Source organism: Pieris rapae, chromosome 15 (genome assembly GCF_905147795.1).
Source record: "Pieris rapae chromosome 15, ilPieRapa1.1, whole genome shotgun sequence".
NCBI classification, from domain to species: Eukaryota; Metazoa; Arthropoda; class Insecta; order Lepidoptera; family Pieridae; genus Pieris; species Pieris rapae.
Genome location: NC_059523.1, coordinates 5,457,749 through 5,475,749, shown reverse-complemented (window position 1 = coordinate 5,475,749; position 18,001 = coordinate 5,457,749). Strand labels below are relative to the sequence as shown.

Sequence of the window (18,001 nt, the reverse complement as noted above, 5' to 3'; positions counted from 1 at the left end):
TCATTGAACCTAACAAAGGGATATTTAAAATGCAATTTGGTTTTCCAGATACATTGTTCACATTGGGCCCACTTGCAAATGACACAACATACCACGTCCGAGTACGCACGCGCAACGCAGCTGGATTCTCTGAATGGATAAAAGTCACTCCCAATCCAACCACAGACTTCGCAAACAGACTTGCTATTTCGTCCATACTTCTAATCATATGTTTCTTGTACCCTTTAATCAATTAAATATTTAGTTCCATATATCTTGAGTCGGACTACATATTTCCAATTGTTAAATCAATCAACTGCGTTGTCTTAATCGGGCTTGTTTATATTTGTTTTTAATTATTAATTGTAAAAAAGGAAGGGCATTCCATTTCCATAAAGCTAGGAGGGTGTTTTATTTGGCTGTTGTTAAAATAAGTGTTCATTGGTGTTAATTGTCATTATACTATATAATCTATGAATGTTAGCTATTTCGACTGCAATTATAAAAATAATTATAAGGTAACGTTAAGAATATAAATTAAAAAAAAAACTTCAAATTTTGTGACTAATTATGTTAATGTTATAATTAAGTGTGATTTAGTCGTTTATCTTGCTTATTATTTTACAAATTTTAATTGTAACTTCCAAATCATTTTCGAAAAATATTTTGCTAGACATCAGATTCGATTGTCCAAATAATACTTATATTCATTAAAATAAATCAGCCATTTCAGTTTGATTCCGTCGCCTCCATAGACATTAAGATAACTTTGGCGGTTCATCTTAGAGTAGACATCCTATTATTCTGAACTGCGCGGTTTGAATGATGAACCATCTCAAAACCTTGCCAACCAATCACAGGAAGTGTATTATGCTTACCTTGATACTTGTAACGCTTCTTAAGTAGTTCAACCAATAAGAAAAAAAAAGATTGTCTCTTCTTATATAATTACTTATTATGTTTATAAACAATTTTGACCAATTTCACACAATTTTGTCGACAAAAGAACAAATTAAGACTAAAATTTATATTAGTTAGTTTTAAATCTGGCGTCCGTTTTGATATTCATTTTTCGTACTTTATGCTGTCAATTTTCTACTGACATCTATCATGACAATAACCTTTAGATAGCTATCTATAGTGATTATCTATTTACTTCTCCCTGACTCGAAAAAAATATATAAATAATTTCTCTTACAGAACAAAGTTCTTTAAAGTTAGTTGCAGTAGATACAATTGTATAAAATACAAAATGAAAATATCAATAAAAATTAGATGTAGGATTTGGTCTCTGCTGTTTTCGCTGTGTAAATATTTTGTTTAATAATCATTTTATCCAAAGCAATTATTTTTAAGTATTGTAAAGTGATATACTCTATATATATAAATTTAATTGTAGTTTATGAAAATATAGTTTATCTAAGTTAATACTCTTGGGTTAGATTAAGTATAGTAGGTAACTATAAAAAAATCTTTGTTTTTTCAAAGTATTGTGTATTTATTATTAGTGGCCCAGCATAACTTTTATTTTACCTTAAGTAAATTTTTACATTCAAGTTTAACGTTTTTTTAAAATTAGTGTTTAGTTTGAAAATTATAATTATGTAAAAACCTTGTTAATCATTTAAAAATCTTATACGAGAGAATGCATCTAAAGTCTTGTCAAGTTAAAGAATTTAAAAAATAACAACTTTGATTTAATTAAATATTAACTCCGAAGTCTATGTATGCAAGTCTATATTGTATTATATTATTTCTTTACATTCATATACATGAATTTATTTTATTTTAAGACTGTACGAGATGCTGCTATAAAATGCTTAGTGTCACGGTGTTCACCTATAAAATAATTATGATTTTAGTCTCATAGGCCATGCTGACCCTTCGTTAGCGATTAACAACCACAAGAAGCGGCCAAATTTCTAGAAGCATTATTTTCCTGTACTGCGTCATTTGCCTTGGGCTTTCATTGTAAAACCTTTCAGTTCCAACAACTGCCTGCACCTACAGCGCACTATTTCAGCTTGTTTGGCTAAAGCCGTCCTATTTGACGACCAGGTTTATTTACAATATTTTTCAAACGCTAAAAGAGGATGTCCGCTAATGGTTTCGTTTTATAATAGAAATATTTTATTTATCAAAATACACTGCCACTGGTGTCTTATTATTTGACCATTGTCAGTGCCTACAGAATCAGACAACGATAAAAGATCAGACGTTAGTTTTTACACAGCATAAGACAACATTTCTATCGTATATAACAAATATAATGTTCCACAGCGAAGAAACTGCAAGCTTATCTTTGATACATAAGTCAGATCTAATGATAAGGCATTCAAAGATCCAGAAGAATAAGGAGTAAGCTTCAGGACCAATCTAAGGGGTTGCGTGTTATTATGAAAATAGATGATTTTCCGGAAAGGGTTGCGATCAAGAAAATTCGTAAATTTTATTTGTTTATTACATAAATGTGAATTTATTTCCACTATTCAATTCAAAATTAATGAAAGTATTTGTAAAACGTCCGTCAATTGTATATGGGTAGGATTTTCAATTACCTAGATATATTCTACTTCAGGAAGACTGAATTTCCTACTCCAATTTTTCCTTCTCCGTTCATTAAATGTTTTTAAGTACTTCATAGTTGTTGTGATCGCTTGTGAAGCATCTTAATTAAACTCAGCTGTTCTTCGGAGCATTAATTACGAGCTACTTAATTTAAATTATTGTTATTAGCTTACAAATTGACCTTTCATATAACCTTATAAAGACTGGGACGGAAAAATAGGAAAAAAGATCGCGTCAATCGGCCAATAGTCTTAGGGGTAAATTATATATGCTAGTTCTTTACAAATTTCGTTTGTATATGTTTAAGGCTCACAGTTTATTCTTTATATTCTTCGCAGCTCCTGTATCTGTTTGTAAATAAATAAATTCATAGCATTTTCACATTATACTGTTGGTTGCAGATAATATGTTACACTGGATGCCTCTAATAAAGGTGATTTATAAATTGTTTTTTATTTCCTAACCTTAATCTTTAGTCGGTTAAAAAAGTTACGTTGCATTACGTTCTTTATATGTTAATTTAACTAGCTAGACCAGTGTTTTCCAACGTGGGGCCCACGCCCAAGGGAGTAATTTGATTGTTAAATGGGGGCTATTCGAAAATTTATTAAAATTACTAGGAATTCGAATTTCAGTTTTTCATTCATGTTTTGAAAATTTACTAACTTAGTTGAGTTTTCCTAGTAATTTATTTCTAAAGCATATTTAAGGTTCTTAAGAGAACAATTCAATTTTTTACTTTAAAACTTATCTTTATTATTTTGCTTAAGAGTTTAAGAAAGGTTATTGCGCATGGCACACGTAATGTTGGGAATTACTGAGCTAGACAAAAAAATATGTAGAAGTGAAAACATATATTTAAACGACTCAAGAAGATTATATGCAAGATATAGTTTTGAATATTTATTTTTAAAATAACAGCTTGTGCTCCAGGGCCGAGGCTCTACGGGACGATACTCCACATAGAAAGAGTTTATTTAAGTATATTACATTTATTTATTCATGGCAACCTTTGCGACATGTATACAGTAACAAATGAATTAGTTTCTGGCGTTCATGCCATGTATCAATAGCTATAAATCAGCACTTCTAGATTGGATAACTCAGGCAATCCGTCAACATCTTGGTAATTCAGAAATAAATACTTGTATAATTTTTGCAAGTGCACTCAATACGTATAAATATTAATAAAAACTTTTTAAATAAATTAATAAACTATATAAAGCGCAAATTCGGCCCCACATGGAGTACTGTTCCCACCTTTGGGCGGGTGCTCCCCAGTACCAGCTTCTTCCACTTGACCATATTCAACGAAGAGCGGTTCGAATCGTTGACGACCAAAATCTCTCCAAGCGGCTTGATCCTTTGGCGTTGCGTAGAGATGTGGGGTCTCTCTGCATCTTCTACCGCATTTACCATGGAGAGTGTTCAGAGGAGTTGTTCGGATTAATACCTGCAGCTGAGTTTCATCATCGGACGTCGAGGCAGAATACGAAATTCCACCCGTATCACCTCGACGTCCGCCGTTCCACAACTGCGCGTTTTTCCAGGCAGTTTTTGCCGCGCACCACCACTCTGTGGAACCAGCTGCCAACTGAAGTATTTCAGAACCAATTCGACTTAGGGTCCTTCAAGAAAAGAGCGTACCAATTCTTAAAAGGCCGGCAACGCACTCGCAAGCCCTCTGGCATTGAGGGTGTCCATGGGCGGCGGTATCACTTAACATCAGGTGAGCCTCCTGCCCGTTTGCCCCCTGTTCTATAAAAAAAAAAAAAAATATCATGTATCAACTGAATATATTAAAACAATTCTTGTATAATACTTTAATAACAACGTGACTTATAAATAACTAAACCAATCTCACTATAAACATAGATCCGAAAGCTATTACTAACACTCCCCCAGCGAATAGAAGGCCATATAAACGCGCTAAAGAATCATGACTTTCTGATTTCATTTGTATAGGGCTTTCCTCAGCATCCTCCACTTCCGGTTTAAGCTCTGTGGCTGCTTTGATTGGTGCGGACCAAGAGGACCAGCCGGCCTCATTGATAGCGCGAATACGCAGCCAATATGACGTGTCTTCCTCTAGATTTGGCAATGTTATTAGAGCAACTGTGGATGCATTAAAAATGATTTAAATAAGTAAGTTTTTACAAATAAAAATTAATTGGTTTAATTGCTGAAGAGAAACAGTCTCTGTATTGTACGAAAAGCTACTAGAAAGGTAGGCTGAGAAAAAAACATAAGGCGAAACGAAGTTCGCGCGGGTAGTTAAATTAACTAATTTAATTGTGTCAAAGATTTATTTATTTATTTATTTATCCTTTATCACCTTATACAAAAACACACATAACATAAAATAAAAAACAGTTACAAAAGATAAAAGGCAAAGGGCGGCCTTATCGCTTACAAGCGATTTCTTCCAGGCAAACCTAATGAGAAACCACGATAAAGTAACACCAACAGAGGGTAGAGTATAAAAAATGAAAAACAATTAACAAAAAAAAACAAAACCTCAAGGCAAACGTTACTATAACTAATATAATAAAATATAATAAATAATTATAAACCAAAATTAAAAGCCAATTAAAAGGTTAACCTATAATAATTAATATATATAAGCAGAGCTGATGCAGAAAGAAAATTTACCATATTATTAAATTGAAAAATCTTATATTTATTTAAAAATGTAACCACTTGATATCATAAACTGTAGTGCCTAAGAATTTATTATTATAAAAACATGCAAAATCCCTTCACCTGGCGACTACTGGACTTACATACCACTATTTTCACTCTCTATAGCATCAAACTCTTCTGACTTTACTTCTATTTCACTTGCTTTCCTCCAATCAGAATTTCCTTTTCGTTTTAATCCATTCGTTTGCACGTATTGAATTTCAACTCCTTAAAGAAATAACAAGCAAATATTAAATATGTTAGAAACTTTTTTTTCATAAATTTTTTTATACCTGCCACTTGATAAAACGCCTCTTCCTCCCAAGTTACCCTTAATTGTACTGAATTGTATGAAGAATTGTTTATAGTTAGCTGAAAAATTAATTAAAATAATTTTCATCAATTGGCAATTTAAAATATTAATTTTCATACTTAAGAACTGAAATAAAAACTTTTCCATTAACTACCTAGACTATTCTTTAAGGATCTTAATTAAATTAACCAACGATTTTTTTTAAATCAGTTGTCGAGCCAACTAGCAAACGCTTACCTCGATCGGTGGTTGTGGCTTTTCCAGTTTTTGAATTGCGAATACTTTATCAACATTCCCATACTGATTTGTCGCACGGCAGACAAATCTTTGACCAAAAAGTGACTTCTCCACTTTTAAAATTATAACAGCTTTGCTGCCATCCTCTGCTACCCTTATTTCACTTTGAGGAATTTCAGATAAATCGCTACCAACTTCTTTGAACCAACGATATGTCGGTTCCGGATACGCCTCAACCGAACAAGTTAGTTCTGCACTGAAAGCAAAAACTTGTAGGTGTAACTACTACAGATGATAGGTATCACGTATATCAGGTATATACGTAGGTATAATTATTATGTACAAATATTGGTAGCTCAGAAGACGTCTATTGGACTTATTATTTTATAGGGCGATTGCTATCGATAGGTACAACTATCAATAAGTGCTTAATTATATATGAACTCCTAAAATATATTCAATATATTTATATATACTTATATTATATCTTTTTATACAAAACTGGACAAACGTTTGGCCACAATTCCACCTGACATTAATTGAGATGTGGCCTACTACGCCTGTCACGGAGATGCCGATCTAATCGCAGCATAAATGAACCCATGTTCTACTGTCTATATACTATCTAGGGAAGATGGAGGGGGACAAGGAATTTCAATGCTTTGTTGTTTTTATATTTAACGAAAAACACCTATGATGTCACCAACAACTTGCTTGTAGCGTTGTAAAATTGTCGTTCACCGGACAGAATGATATAGAAATCAAACTTTATCAACGGATACTTACTTTTCATTTTCCTTGACGAAAACTACATTTGTATCGTTGCCATCAGAGAATACAGGTGCATCTAAAATCAGTAACATTTTATTACGAAATTAAACAGTTCGCTTTACTCAAAACTTCATTATAAACGAGTAAATAATCAATCTTGATTTGTTAAACTGCTTACAGTTTATGTTAAGTGTAATATTAGTACTCTTGCTTGCGATGCAGTCTTCATCATGAGGGCTGGCCTGTATCGCTGTGCAAGTATATATACCACTATCCTCTCTTTCAAGGGATCTGATTGTAAGAAGGCCTTCAAATCCTTGACTGTTAAATTTTGTAGTCACTACATATTTATGAGAGGCACTATCTTCTGCAAAAGAAATTGACGATCGGTAAGGATTCGAAATATAAGGTTTATAATTCTGCTTTTTGAATGTATTCCTATTTTTTTTTTACAGGATGGGGGCAAATAATCCTATTTGACGTCCAATAGAAGCGGTCATCGCAGCCCATTTTCAGTTGACAGTCTTTTTTTTAAACCAGCGTGAAAATTATTTTGTGGTGTATGTGCTTTTCTATACCATTGTGCATTAAGCTTTAATTTAGATGTTGTAGTTAAAATCACCAAATTATTAAACGTACATTAATTAAGACAAATGAAAACTGTAAAAATAAAACACTTATTCAATTTAAATTATCGTATTATTATAATAACAGTTGATTCAAGTAAATTTTAAAATGCAGACAAATTAGTATTCCAATGTTGTATGGGCGGTGAACTTTAATCCCTCATTACTACGCAGAAATCAGCAGACGTTAATTTTAAATGTAATTTTTGAATTGTGATGATGCAATCAAAAATATATATATTACCGACAACAATTTCTCCATTTCTATACCACTCGAGTGTTGGTTCTGGCCCACCTCGTGCTTGGCAGGTAAGTGTTATGGACCTGCCCAAGTCCATGGTGACTTCTGTCGGCGTATCCACGAACTCGACTGGATCTTTAAGGAAAACAATGATTTACTAACACATTTCAATGAGCCTTTGCAGTTCGTTGTCAACGTCGTTGGCAGATAAAATTGTAATTCTTATTTATTACATCGAAAAAAGTATTGAGTTGAAAGGCAGAAAAGTGTTAATGTTAATTAAATAATGAGGACAAAATTAATCTATCCAGAAAAGGACGAAAATATACCACATTAGAATTCACCATACCAGCTTAATGGCTGAAAAACTTCCACAGTTCGATAGTAAACCACATTCAAGCATGTGGCCTTTATTCAGTTTATAAAATTGGAAGACAATCTTAAACCTAACGTTAAGACTGATAATTGAGTCTCAATTTTATGGTTATTCACATGCGTTATGTGCTCAACGTTTTCCCGGAATTTTTCATACGCATACATATTTCTTAGAATTTTCCTAACGTACGAGTAAAGATAAATTTAAATAGAAATAATAAATAAATATCCCTGGACCATTTTAGGCGGAATTCAGACTGATCCGAGTTCCGAAGATTTGGTCTCACACTACAAACAGCTAAACATAGATATAATACCAAAGACGATTGAAATGTGTCCTTGTTAATAATACTTTTGTTTAGATATTTGTTAATTTATTTTACCTAAGCCGGTAATATTGTTTTTTCGTGGATACATATATGTAAAACAATACCACGATTTCTATGTAGGTATCTGACCTTAGTGCAAATACGTCAACAACGCTTAGAATTTCTGGTATTCATAAAAAAGCATTACAAGTATTTGTATTTCCATTTTGTAAAAACACAAATTCTTAATGCCGTATTGTAATATTTTTTGCTCAAAATGTTTATAAAAATTACATAAGATATTTGAATTTTATGGGAAATACCTGTACATAGTAACGTCACAGAATAAACTTGAGTTTGTTGACATTGAATATATAAATAAGATAATATTTACTATACACTATAGTACCAACTGTAAGTGAAGTAAATGCATGCTTAATAAAACTTTTTGAGCACTGTTGGCCTAGTGGCTTCAGCATGTGACTCTCATACCTGAGGTCGTAGGTTCGATCCCCGGCTGTGCACCAATGGACTTTCTTTCTATGTGCGCATTTAATATTTGCTCGAACGCTAAAGGAAAACAACGTGAGGAAACCGCTTGTGTCTTAGACCCAAAACGTCGACGACGTGTGTCAGGTCTTGCCTATTAGATTTAAAAAAAAATGATCATGAAACAGATTCAGAAATCTGAGAACCTATGGAGGTTGTAGCGCCACTGATTTATTTATTTATTTAATAAAACTTTTTAAAAGTACATAATATAGCATAAATAAACAATAATAAAAAGATTTAATGACATGGAAAAGAATGAAAATTTAACTAGCAAGGGAGATAGATATGTTTAACTTTTCTCCATCATCACTTAATGACAGCAATGTGGCACCGATGCAGAGCGAACCCTCTGGGCACCACATGAAGAGACTCTGTTATAATTCTACGATGTTTTTGCTCATAGAGAAAATATCGCGAAAAGCTAACAGAAACCAAGTATATCAATGCTATCAAGACTTTATATAATGCGTTAGTCCGAAGGCAGGCCTCATAAAAAAAAAATCCGTTTATTTTGGAACATAAGATCATTTAGGTATCACTTATTCCACGTCAATCAATTCGAACTAGTAGGTATCCCTACTCATCGGCAAAGAAGACAGAGTGTGTAGGCCGACAGAAAAAGCCGGCGTAAAAAACTCTCGGTACTCTTTTAAAAAAGCAAATCATCAAACAATATTTAAAACAAATATATCAAATTAATTAGAGGTAGCCTGCCCAGCACTAGTCCCAGGCCCTTTTATCAACTAGATAATCAATAACTTTATAGTAAGCCTTTTTACACAGCTCATATGAACTCCTGTTACAACCAGTACAAAATACATTATCCCGCTACCTCTACAAGCGAGTGTATGGCGTGTATGCATTGTATCCACTTATGTACCCGACCCTGTTCGTTCTGTGTATTGGGTTATCATCAGCAAGGTCTCAGGTCCTCTCTTTGTCAGAGTACTATTCAGCATACTTACGGCTCGGGTGTATAATGGAGAGACTGCGTCTAAGGGTTCCAAGCAAGAACTTAATGCGGAAGTCATAACTTTTGGATGTACTGCGCGCACTACAACATTGTTAGCGAAGCACCACTCACGCGAGCGATACAGGTCATAAACAAGACTTCTATCTACGTATACCTATTTGTTTGTACTCTAGCTGAGTTTACAAAAGCTGCTTGTTATATTATACATTGTTTTAAATACTTTTTATTATTGAATTATCAGTGTAGGTCTTATTGTGTAGCTCGTAGTAAAACTGTAAAGAATAAATACGTGGAAAATAAATAATTCAAAACGAAGTCTTACCGATAATACACAGCGAGAGTTCTCTTTTCTTTCCCCCAGCACGGCATTCCCATACACCACTATCTTCTACTGTTGCATGGGTGAAGACCAGCACGGCTGCCGGTACCCTGGCTCTATATGATGGAACAAAGTGCTCCTGTACAAACACTCGGTTCGTTGAAACCCGAGGAACAACCTTGCCTGAGGGATCTACCCATTCAACCTGAGGACAATGATTGCGACGACGATTAAAGTAGATAGAAAACAGCAATGCTATGGAAAAAATGTTTATTGAACTGCCGCGAGATATCGCTTAAAAAAGTAATTCCTAGGTACTTACGCCTAAGCGAAGTTGTCAATCTTTGAATGGCGACTGATTAATGTTATAGCACTTATATTAAAATATTTAAAAGCAATAGCGTAATTTCAATCGGTGCCTACGTACGCTGGTAAGTTTTAAATTAAATATAATGGGAATTTCACTGTAACCGTTCCGAGACAACGCGAAATCTCTGCTTTGGGTTGTTTGATTAATTAATGATTAAACCAAGATACTTTAGTGCATATTTATTTTTAAGCCTCGTACAAATTACTCTCAAGAACAAGCGAAGAAACAAGTAAAGAGCGAAGAGATTGCAATCTATCCGTCGCCATAAATGGATTGTCTTCGTAGGGTTTGGTTAATTATAGTTTATAGACTTGAAAACAAATTACTTGAGTTTATTATTTTTAACATCCTTGTTCTCTCCTTTAGTATAGTGTTAGTTAATCTAACATTAAATTGCAGAATCAGTTGATAACGAAGTTAATAATGTAATTAATATTCTCTATACACATTAATAATGCATAGTGCATAGTAATTTCACTTAAACAGAAGGAAGTTGTAGTATCACTAGAATTTTGTATGAATTTAACTTAGATCTTATGTTTCATTTAAGCCATGTTTAAGCGATTAAAAATTGTAGCGAGTTTTAAATACGCACACAGAAAGTTCATTGGTACAACCGGGGTTCGAACCTATGACCACAGAGACGAGAGTTAGACACTAAAGAACCTAGACCAACACAACAACAGTTACCTTTTGATTTTTATCACCACCCTTACAGATTATTGATTTTCTTATTCCAGCGTTGTAGTAATTTCTATCTGCTCCGTATTCTATTGGTTCCACTGATATTGTATTGAAGTATCCCTTCTGAATGGTCTTCAGTCCATGAACTAAACAAAAATTAAAACAACACTAAAGTGTAGTATTTAATAATAGGTAATTTGACTGTCATTATGTTATGCGTTAAAAAAAAGTAATGGCCTTTTTTGCTTTAATTAGTATATTTTATTTAGAATAATCAATCGCGTGATTTTCGTCTCTATAACACAAGTACGTCTCCCAATATCACCTTTGAAAATAAATTAATATATTAAGTGATATATACAAAAAAATACATGCAAGAGAAAGAATAGCCTTAAAAAATAAATCGACTCAGAGATGTACTTATATGCCTGCCTCATACTACAATGGAGCATTAAATATTTTATAATATAATAAATAGATTTTAAGTAACAATGATATATTATAGTAATATATAAAAAAATACCTGTATAAAACGCCAAAATTGTAATAAAAATAACGCACTTCATATTTTTTAACACACCTAAATAGTATTAACGGTCAAAATGAAATGGCAGTTATGTGGAACGAGAGTTCCAGCTAATTAATATCAATTAGTAGTTATTATTGTACCAACAATGACATTCCGGAAGTAACACTTAGGCCATACAATTAAAAAGGTCAGATGAAATGGGTTAACAAGTGCCGAATAAGGTCAAAGAAATCTTGTTTTATATATCTAACAATAAAGACTGACAGACACTAACTAATATTGCACAAAGTTATTTTGCACCGTAGACAAAAGGGTTGTCAATAATTTATGTACAACATAATAAATGCCAATAAGTAATTATAATATATAATTTCGGGTGTAACAACGATGATGATCAAACTAATTTCGTCGTTATATCCGGACTTCCTTACAGGCAAAAGTAAATATGATAAGTATACTTTAAAATACTTGCCAGGCATTTACTGTACTATATACCAAGAATGGCCCTCTCTAAAAAAATGCAATCTGGGGCCAAGCAATCGTTGTTAAATTTTAATCGGTATATTATATAATAATTAGTATAATAGGATAGTAATGCCACCATCATCCTAAATAATTTCAAGATAGGTATTATCAGATTTTCAGGAGTTACTATATTCTATGACTAGGAATACGGCTGACACTTAAAATTAGCAAAACAATTATAATAGAAAAAACACCGGAAACCGTTGAATTCCGGAAATAGTGGAGATGTATAGATGCAGGAAAAACGGAGTTCGTAGGAATACGTCAAACCAATGTCACTTATGTCATGACTACACTCGACCTTTCATAAGACACATAATGACATTTGCAACAATACAATGGACATGTAATTGGATGTAATTAGGCATTGTTTAAAAGATTTACATTGACTTAAATGTTATTGACACATGGCACGTCTTAAACATTATTTTACTTAATTTTAACAATTGCCTTAATAAATAAATACTGGATTAAATTTCTTGGAACGCAAATTAATCGATAGGCGTGTACATTACAAATTGTATGGAATTATATTCAATAAAAAGGTTTTTTAAATATTCTTAGATTTATTAGACAGCAAATATTGAAGACCTCCAAGTTTGTTTCCTTTGACCTGGGCCTTGGTGTTTCAGTGCACAGGCGCTAGTAGACGATTGTTGGCGCCTGGTAGTCATTACTGTCTATCTTGTCAGTCCTGGTAGTAATGCATCAACTGGGTCACCGACCAGTTCGTGCATTCCTCGTTACTTTTAAACTATAGTTAAGATTTTAGTGAATATTTAATATTAATTTATAAATCTACTAGCAGACTCGGCCAAACGTTGCTGTGGCTAAAGTTTTTGTTATATTACATAGTAGTAAGCTATTCATGGAAAACTGTAGGTGAACTGATGTGAAAGGTAGCTTGCTTGTGAAACGTTGGTACTTTTAACACAGCGCCATCTGTTAGAATAGTATCAAGTAATAAACAAATAAATTGCAATAAAATAAAATTGCGACTATAATTAAAGATCTAAGCTATCCTATCTCTTAAGTTGGACTAGACTGCACACGGTGTGCAATATTGATTGATATCGGTTCAATAGTTTAGGAGTCCATCACGGACAAACATCGTGACAGGAGATTTATATATAATTAGATGATAAATAAATGTTCTCTTATATGTCAATGTTATGCTTTAAACAGATGGTTGGGATGAACGTAACAACGGAATATAATAAAAGGAATATTGGTATGATCGAAGTCTTTACGGAAACTAGTTTTAACGCTTTGTCTACCAGCAGATCACACATATCTAAAATCTATGAACCTTGGACCATGTCATCTTTAATTGTATATTACATTGTTATGGCTACGCTCATAGCGCAGTATGTCACGCAATCAGTTATGACAGAGAGATACAGACGAAAATGTAAACAAATTTAGTCAAATATTTCTTGTTTATAACGAATCAACCGCGCTAAGCAAAGTTTATTCCCAAAATGAGATAATTTTCCACCTACGATATAAAATGTACCTCAAGCTCTCTTCTTTTTTGCATTTACTCTTTACTAACCCTATCTTATATTATCTTATATTTTTAAACGAGCAATTCTTGTATATATATAATTGGAATCTCGGGATCGGCTCCAACGATTTTCATCAAATTTTGTATACGGGGGGTTTCGGGGGCGATAAATCGATCTAGCAATAAAGGATAGAAAATAACAAAAAGGTGGTGTATGAGTGGTCCCAATTTAAACTGAAAAATGAATCTTCCTGACATCTATCGGCGAATAATAATACTTTTTTTTTTTAAATTGCTTTAACGACACAACCACACTAAAGCTATTCCAGCATATATATTCTATATTGTTCATATTTCATCATTTTATTAGTATGTAATTCGTACTTAAATATAATTTCCAAAAAACACAATTTATAAAAAAAAAAATACCGAGCAAAGCTCGGCCATCCAGGTACTGTATAATAATATGTGCCGCGAGTGCGCACTAAGTTGCATTGTGCACACTTAATAAGATAGCGGTATTATTATATTGTCTGTTACATTCAGTTTCCGATATTTCTATTACGTAACGTATCCGTACCTCTAAGTATAGTCCCATTACAATCGAACAGATGCACTTATATAGGCATGTAGGTCTTTTCCGTCTAACACATGTATTGTACCGCTTTTTAGGAGATGTCGCTTATTCTACGACGAATTCTATAAGTAACTTAATTTCGCACATAGATATATTTTTTTTATAGAACAGGGGGCAAACGGGCAGGAGGCTCACCTGATGTTAAGTGATACCGCCGCCCATGGACACTCTCAATGCCAGAGGGTTCGCGAGTGCGTTGCCGGCCTTTTAAGAATAATTATATACATATATATATATAAGCAACAATTAATATATATATATATATTCATTGTTGCACAGTAGTGAACGATCTCAAGGTTCAGAGTGAGACATCAACAATACCCATTAATTATTTTCAAATTGTATTATACCCTCGTGTTATTCCTACAAAACTTTCCAACTGATATCAACTAATTACTCGGAATATTTACTATTTACATATTTTTTAACCAATATTAATATTAGGTTAATTATTGTTTTGCGAGTAAACATCGCGTGTGGATTCAAGATAGTGAAAACGTAAGCGGATGCATTTAGCATATGTAGTACAATCTTTGTATGGTTAGAAGGGCAGCGATGACTAGCTATTAGCATACCTAACTGTTCAAACCCAATCATGGGCCCTAGGCCTTAATCGGCTGTTTTTTTATAGAGAGCAAACGGGCAGGAGGCTCACGTGATGTTAAATGATACCGCCGCCCATAGACACTCTCAATGCCAGAGGGCTCGCGAATAACTTTAAAAAATGACATAATAACAACATAATTAGATAAAGTTAACAACTTTAATAACTTGTTAAAGTTTATCTAATTTAACTTTATTTAATCAATTTCTGTAAAGTTGCACATAGTAGATTTTTGTTTAGATCAGGAAAATAAGGTCATAAAGATTCGTAAAGATCGTTTCACTTCTTACGTGTAGTACACGCACACATTTTCTATTATTTATCTTATGCTTATATCTGTTATAATGTAGTGGAAAAATAAATAAATATCACATAAGGAAGGTTGATTAGTAAACGATAATTCAGAGTCCCGTGCCTTATCAGTGCGCCGCTATGTTGGCTGCAAATAAACTAGATAACTATAAGAGAAATAAATAATCTGTCCTCATAAACGTAGCCTAAGAAAAAAAAAATCCTTAATGTTTTCCTTGAACCTAATATTTCAATTGTAATACAAAAAAATGTACCTATAGAAAAATTTGAAACGCGGTAGTGTTTTGTTTGTATTTAAAATGTGTATTGTTTAAATTGTTACACGTAATTTAAACATTTATGTTAATTCCAAAGCTTTTAATAATGTAAATGCAAATGCTTGTAATAATAAAAAATGTATTATAAAGATTAGGTCTTTTTGACCTGCAAGACATTTACGAATTTTTATAAGATTATTATCAAAAAGCTTTAGTAAAAATCGGAATACAAAATTTTGGACCACATCGATTTATATTATTATTATTATACAATATACAATTACCTATTTGCGTACAGGAAATATCGCAACCAATGCGGTATATACATCCGAAATGCCATTATATCTAGATGAAAACTAATACTATTGAAAAGAAAATAGTGTAGGTTTATTAGTAAAGATAGACATTTTATATAATCATAGTTATTTGTATTAACGTAAATAGTATATCATTTCTTTTAATTAAAAATGTTTGCCAAAAATAAGCATCACATATTTAGTCCAACTAATTTAAATTCCAAATTATAATTAAAATCGAATATAATTGAAATTTTGGAGAAAACCGAATATTATTATTAAATTTATATTTATATTATTATTATCTTTCCACGTAACGTTATTATTAGCATATAATAACTTTACGTGAAAACATAAATCTCTTTTTTCTATTCGCTATTGTATTCAAACTACGCGATTATTTTGGAAAACTCTCTTTTTTATTAACTTAGGGTTTCCCCAAATTAACGACAACGTAGTATTCATCAAAATTAATTATCAAGTATGATGATATTTCGTTACACACCAATGATGCATGGAGCAGACTGTCTCACCGATTTTTAAAATGATATCTATACATTTCTAGTTATTTATTAAAGCAGTAATATAGCTTAGTAGTGGAAAGTACTCTCGGAAAAATACTAATTGCTCCACCAGTAATCATCTCTATTTTCGTTTAAATTAATCAATAGAACCGACCTAGAAATGTATTTCTCATGCGCCCTCAATTCGAGACTTTTGACATCCAGATATCCTAAATTTATGGAATATAACGGAAGTGTACTTAAATAATGATTCACTTAACAATCAGTCGACGCTCACAATCAGTCAGAGGCCAAGGTCAAAACACCATGACGTGATCAAACCATATCACAGTGTTATCGTAAGGGCCGTATATTTTTTGTACTATAATGTATTCGTTGTATTTTGAATGTTTAATATATTATTGATCTGGTATTATGAATTAGGCTTTTAACTAAAGAACCCTTTCGTCTCATGTTCATTGTGTTAACACTGTGAAGAATTTAACAGTTTAGTTAAATCAGTACAATTGGGTAAACTAGCGCGACGCGTGATATATGCAGTTTCAATATAGCAGTTTAATATATGAGTATAGATAGTACGGTTTTTTAAGAGCGTACCAATTCTTAAAACGCCGGCAACGCACTCGCGAGCCCTCTAGCGTTGAGAGTGTCCATGGGCGGCAGTATCACTTAACATCAGGTGAGCCTCCTGCCCATTTGCCCCCTGTTCTGTAAAAAAATAAAAAATAAATAAACAATTCAGTCTTATTGCATAAAATTTCATTTTTTTTTTACTGTCTGTAAGCTTAGAATTTACGCCATGCCTATGAGGTGAATGCATAGATAAAATTAATTAATAAATACTCAATGTCTATATTATCATTCACAGCAGTCGTTGTCTTTTCTTAGCGATCGCTGATATTTTTCACCGATGGGTACAGGGTCTCAACAAATTCCACATTTGTTTTGAGATGTTTTTGAAGCATTAAATATAAGTTTTCATAATTTATCTGGTAGAAAAATACTCCCTCACAAGGATGCTGTTCTGCCTGATATTTTTTTTATCTTGAATGGCAGTGATTCACCATCTGCATCTTACATTTTTTTTAACAAAAAACCCTTTGAAATGTCGTATTTTTACTTTTTTATTACAATATAATATTTCTGTAATTAAAATGAGGAAGAAGACTCGTCTTAAAAAATATATTTACATAATAAGTGCCCATAAATAAAATGTTTTAAACTACAATGTAAATTTTTAACATATAGTATTTTCATATACAAATGCTTATTTCACATATTATAAGTAGGTCCAGAGAGGCAGAGAAAATTGGTTATACGGATGTATTCTGTACACTGTTTTATTTAATAAACATACATAATAATATTTAACTGTTAATGAGAAGCCTAAATAGTGTAAGCCTAGTTTATTATATTAGGTGTTATATTAGGTGACTGTTAATATTAGTAGGTATCCAAGGAAATAAATTAATTTACGTTTAGCTAGTACATACTTAAATACACTTAATTCTGTGTGTCCAGTTAGAACTCAGAAAAACGTATTTATTGTATGGTTAGAGTTTATAGTATAATACGTTACCCATAGTATTGTCTTTTATTAATATAACTTTTACACATTTAAAGAAAAACACTTTTTTAACGGATTGAAGTTATGTATTATTGTATCGTTGTATTACAAACAATCCGCGAAAATGGAGGACACCGTGAGCAATTTCTGCAGAAACCCTACATCTTTTAGTCGATATCAACTCCGGGGAAATAAATACAGATAATTCAACTTTTTATACAGCTGTGATACTTTTTTGACATTCA

The 18,001-nt window shown here is 32.5% G+C and overlaps 2 protein-coding genes across 2 annotated transcripts in view; one reads left to right on the top strand and one right to left on the bottom strand.

The window, feature by feature from the left end:
• The window catches only part of LOC110992281 (neural cell adhesion molecule 1), a 95,353-nt gene extending 94,825 nt beyond the window's left edge, over nt 1-528 (top strand). The window contains exon 11 of the mRNA XM_022258033.2: nt 49-528. Within this exon, the coding sequence (XP_022113725.2) occupies nt 49-236 (188 nt within the window). The 3' untranslated portion in view covers nt 237-528. The remainder of the gene's footprint in view (nt 1-48) is intronic.
• Nucleotides 529-4,339: 3,811 nt separating this feature from the next.
• Nucleotides 4,340-11,612, bottom strand: LOC110992249 (neural cell adhesion molecule 1). The gene is made up of 10 exons (XM_022257985.2): nt 11,522-11,612; nt 11,005-11,144; nt 9,948-10,149; nt 7,421-7,552; nt 6,729-6,917; nt 6,566-6,626; nt 5,780-6,035; nt 5,523-5,601; nt 5,335-5,457; nt 4,340-4,662 (listed from the first exon to the last, which is right to left on the bottom strand). The coding sequence occupies exons 1-10, from the start codon at nt 11,562-11,564 to the stop codon at nt 4,397-4,399; spliced, it is 1,491 nt and encodes a 496-aa protein (XP_022113677.2). The 5' UTR covers nt 11,565-11,612; the 3' UTR covers nt 4,340-4,396.
• Nucleotides 11,613-18,001: the final 6,389 nt, after the last annotated feature.

Coding starts and splice junctions, on each gene's coding strand:
- LOC110992249 (XM_022257985.2), bottom strand. CDS start 11,564: ATGAAGTGCGTTATTTTTATTACAATTTTGGCGTTTTATACAG. Junction 6,627..6,728: donor TATTACACTTAACATAAACT/GTAAGCAGTTTA, acceptor TACTGATTTTAG/ATGCACCTGTATTCTCTGAT. Junction 5,602..5,779: donor AGCCACAACCACCGATCGAG/GTAAGCGTTTGC, acceptor TTAATTTTTCAG/CTAACTATAAACAATTCTTC.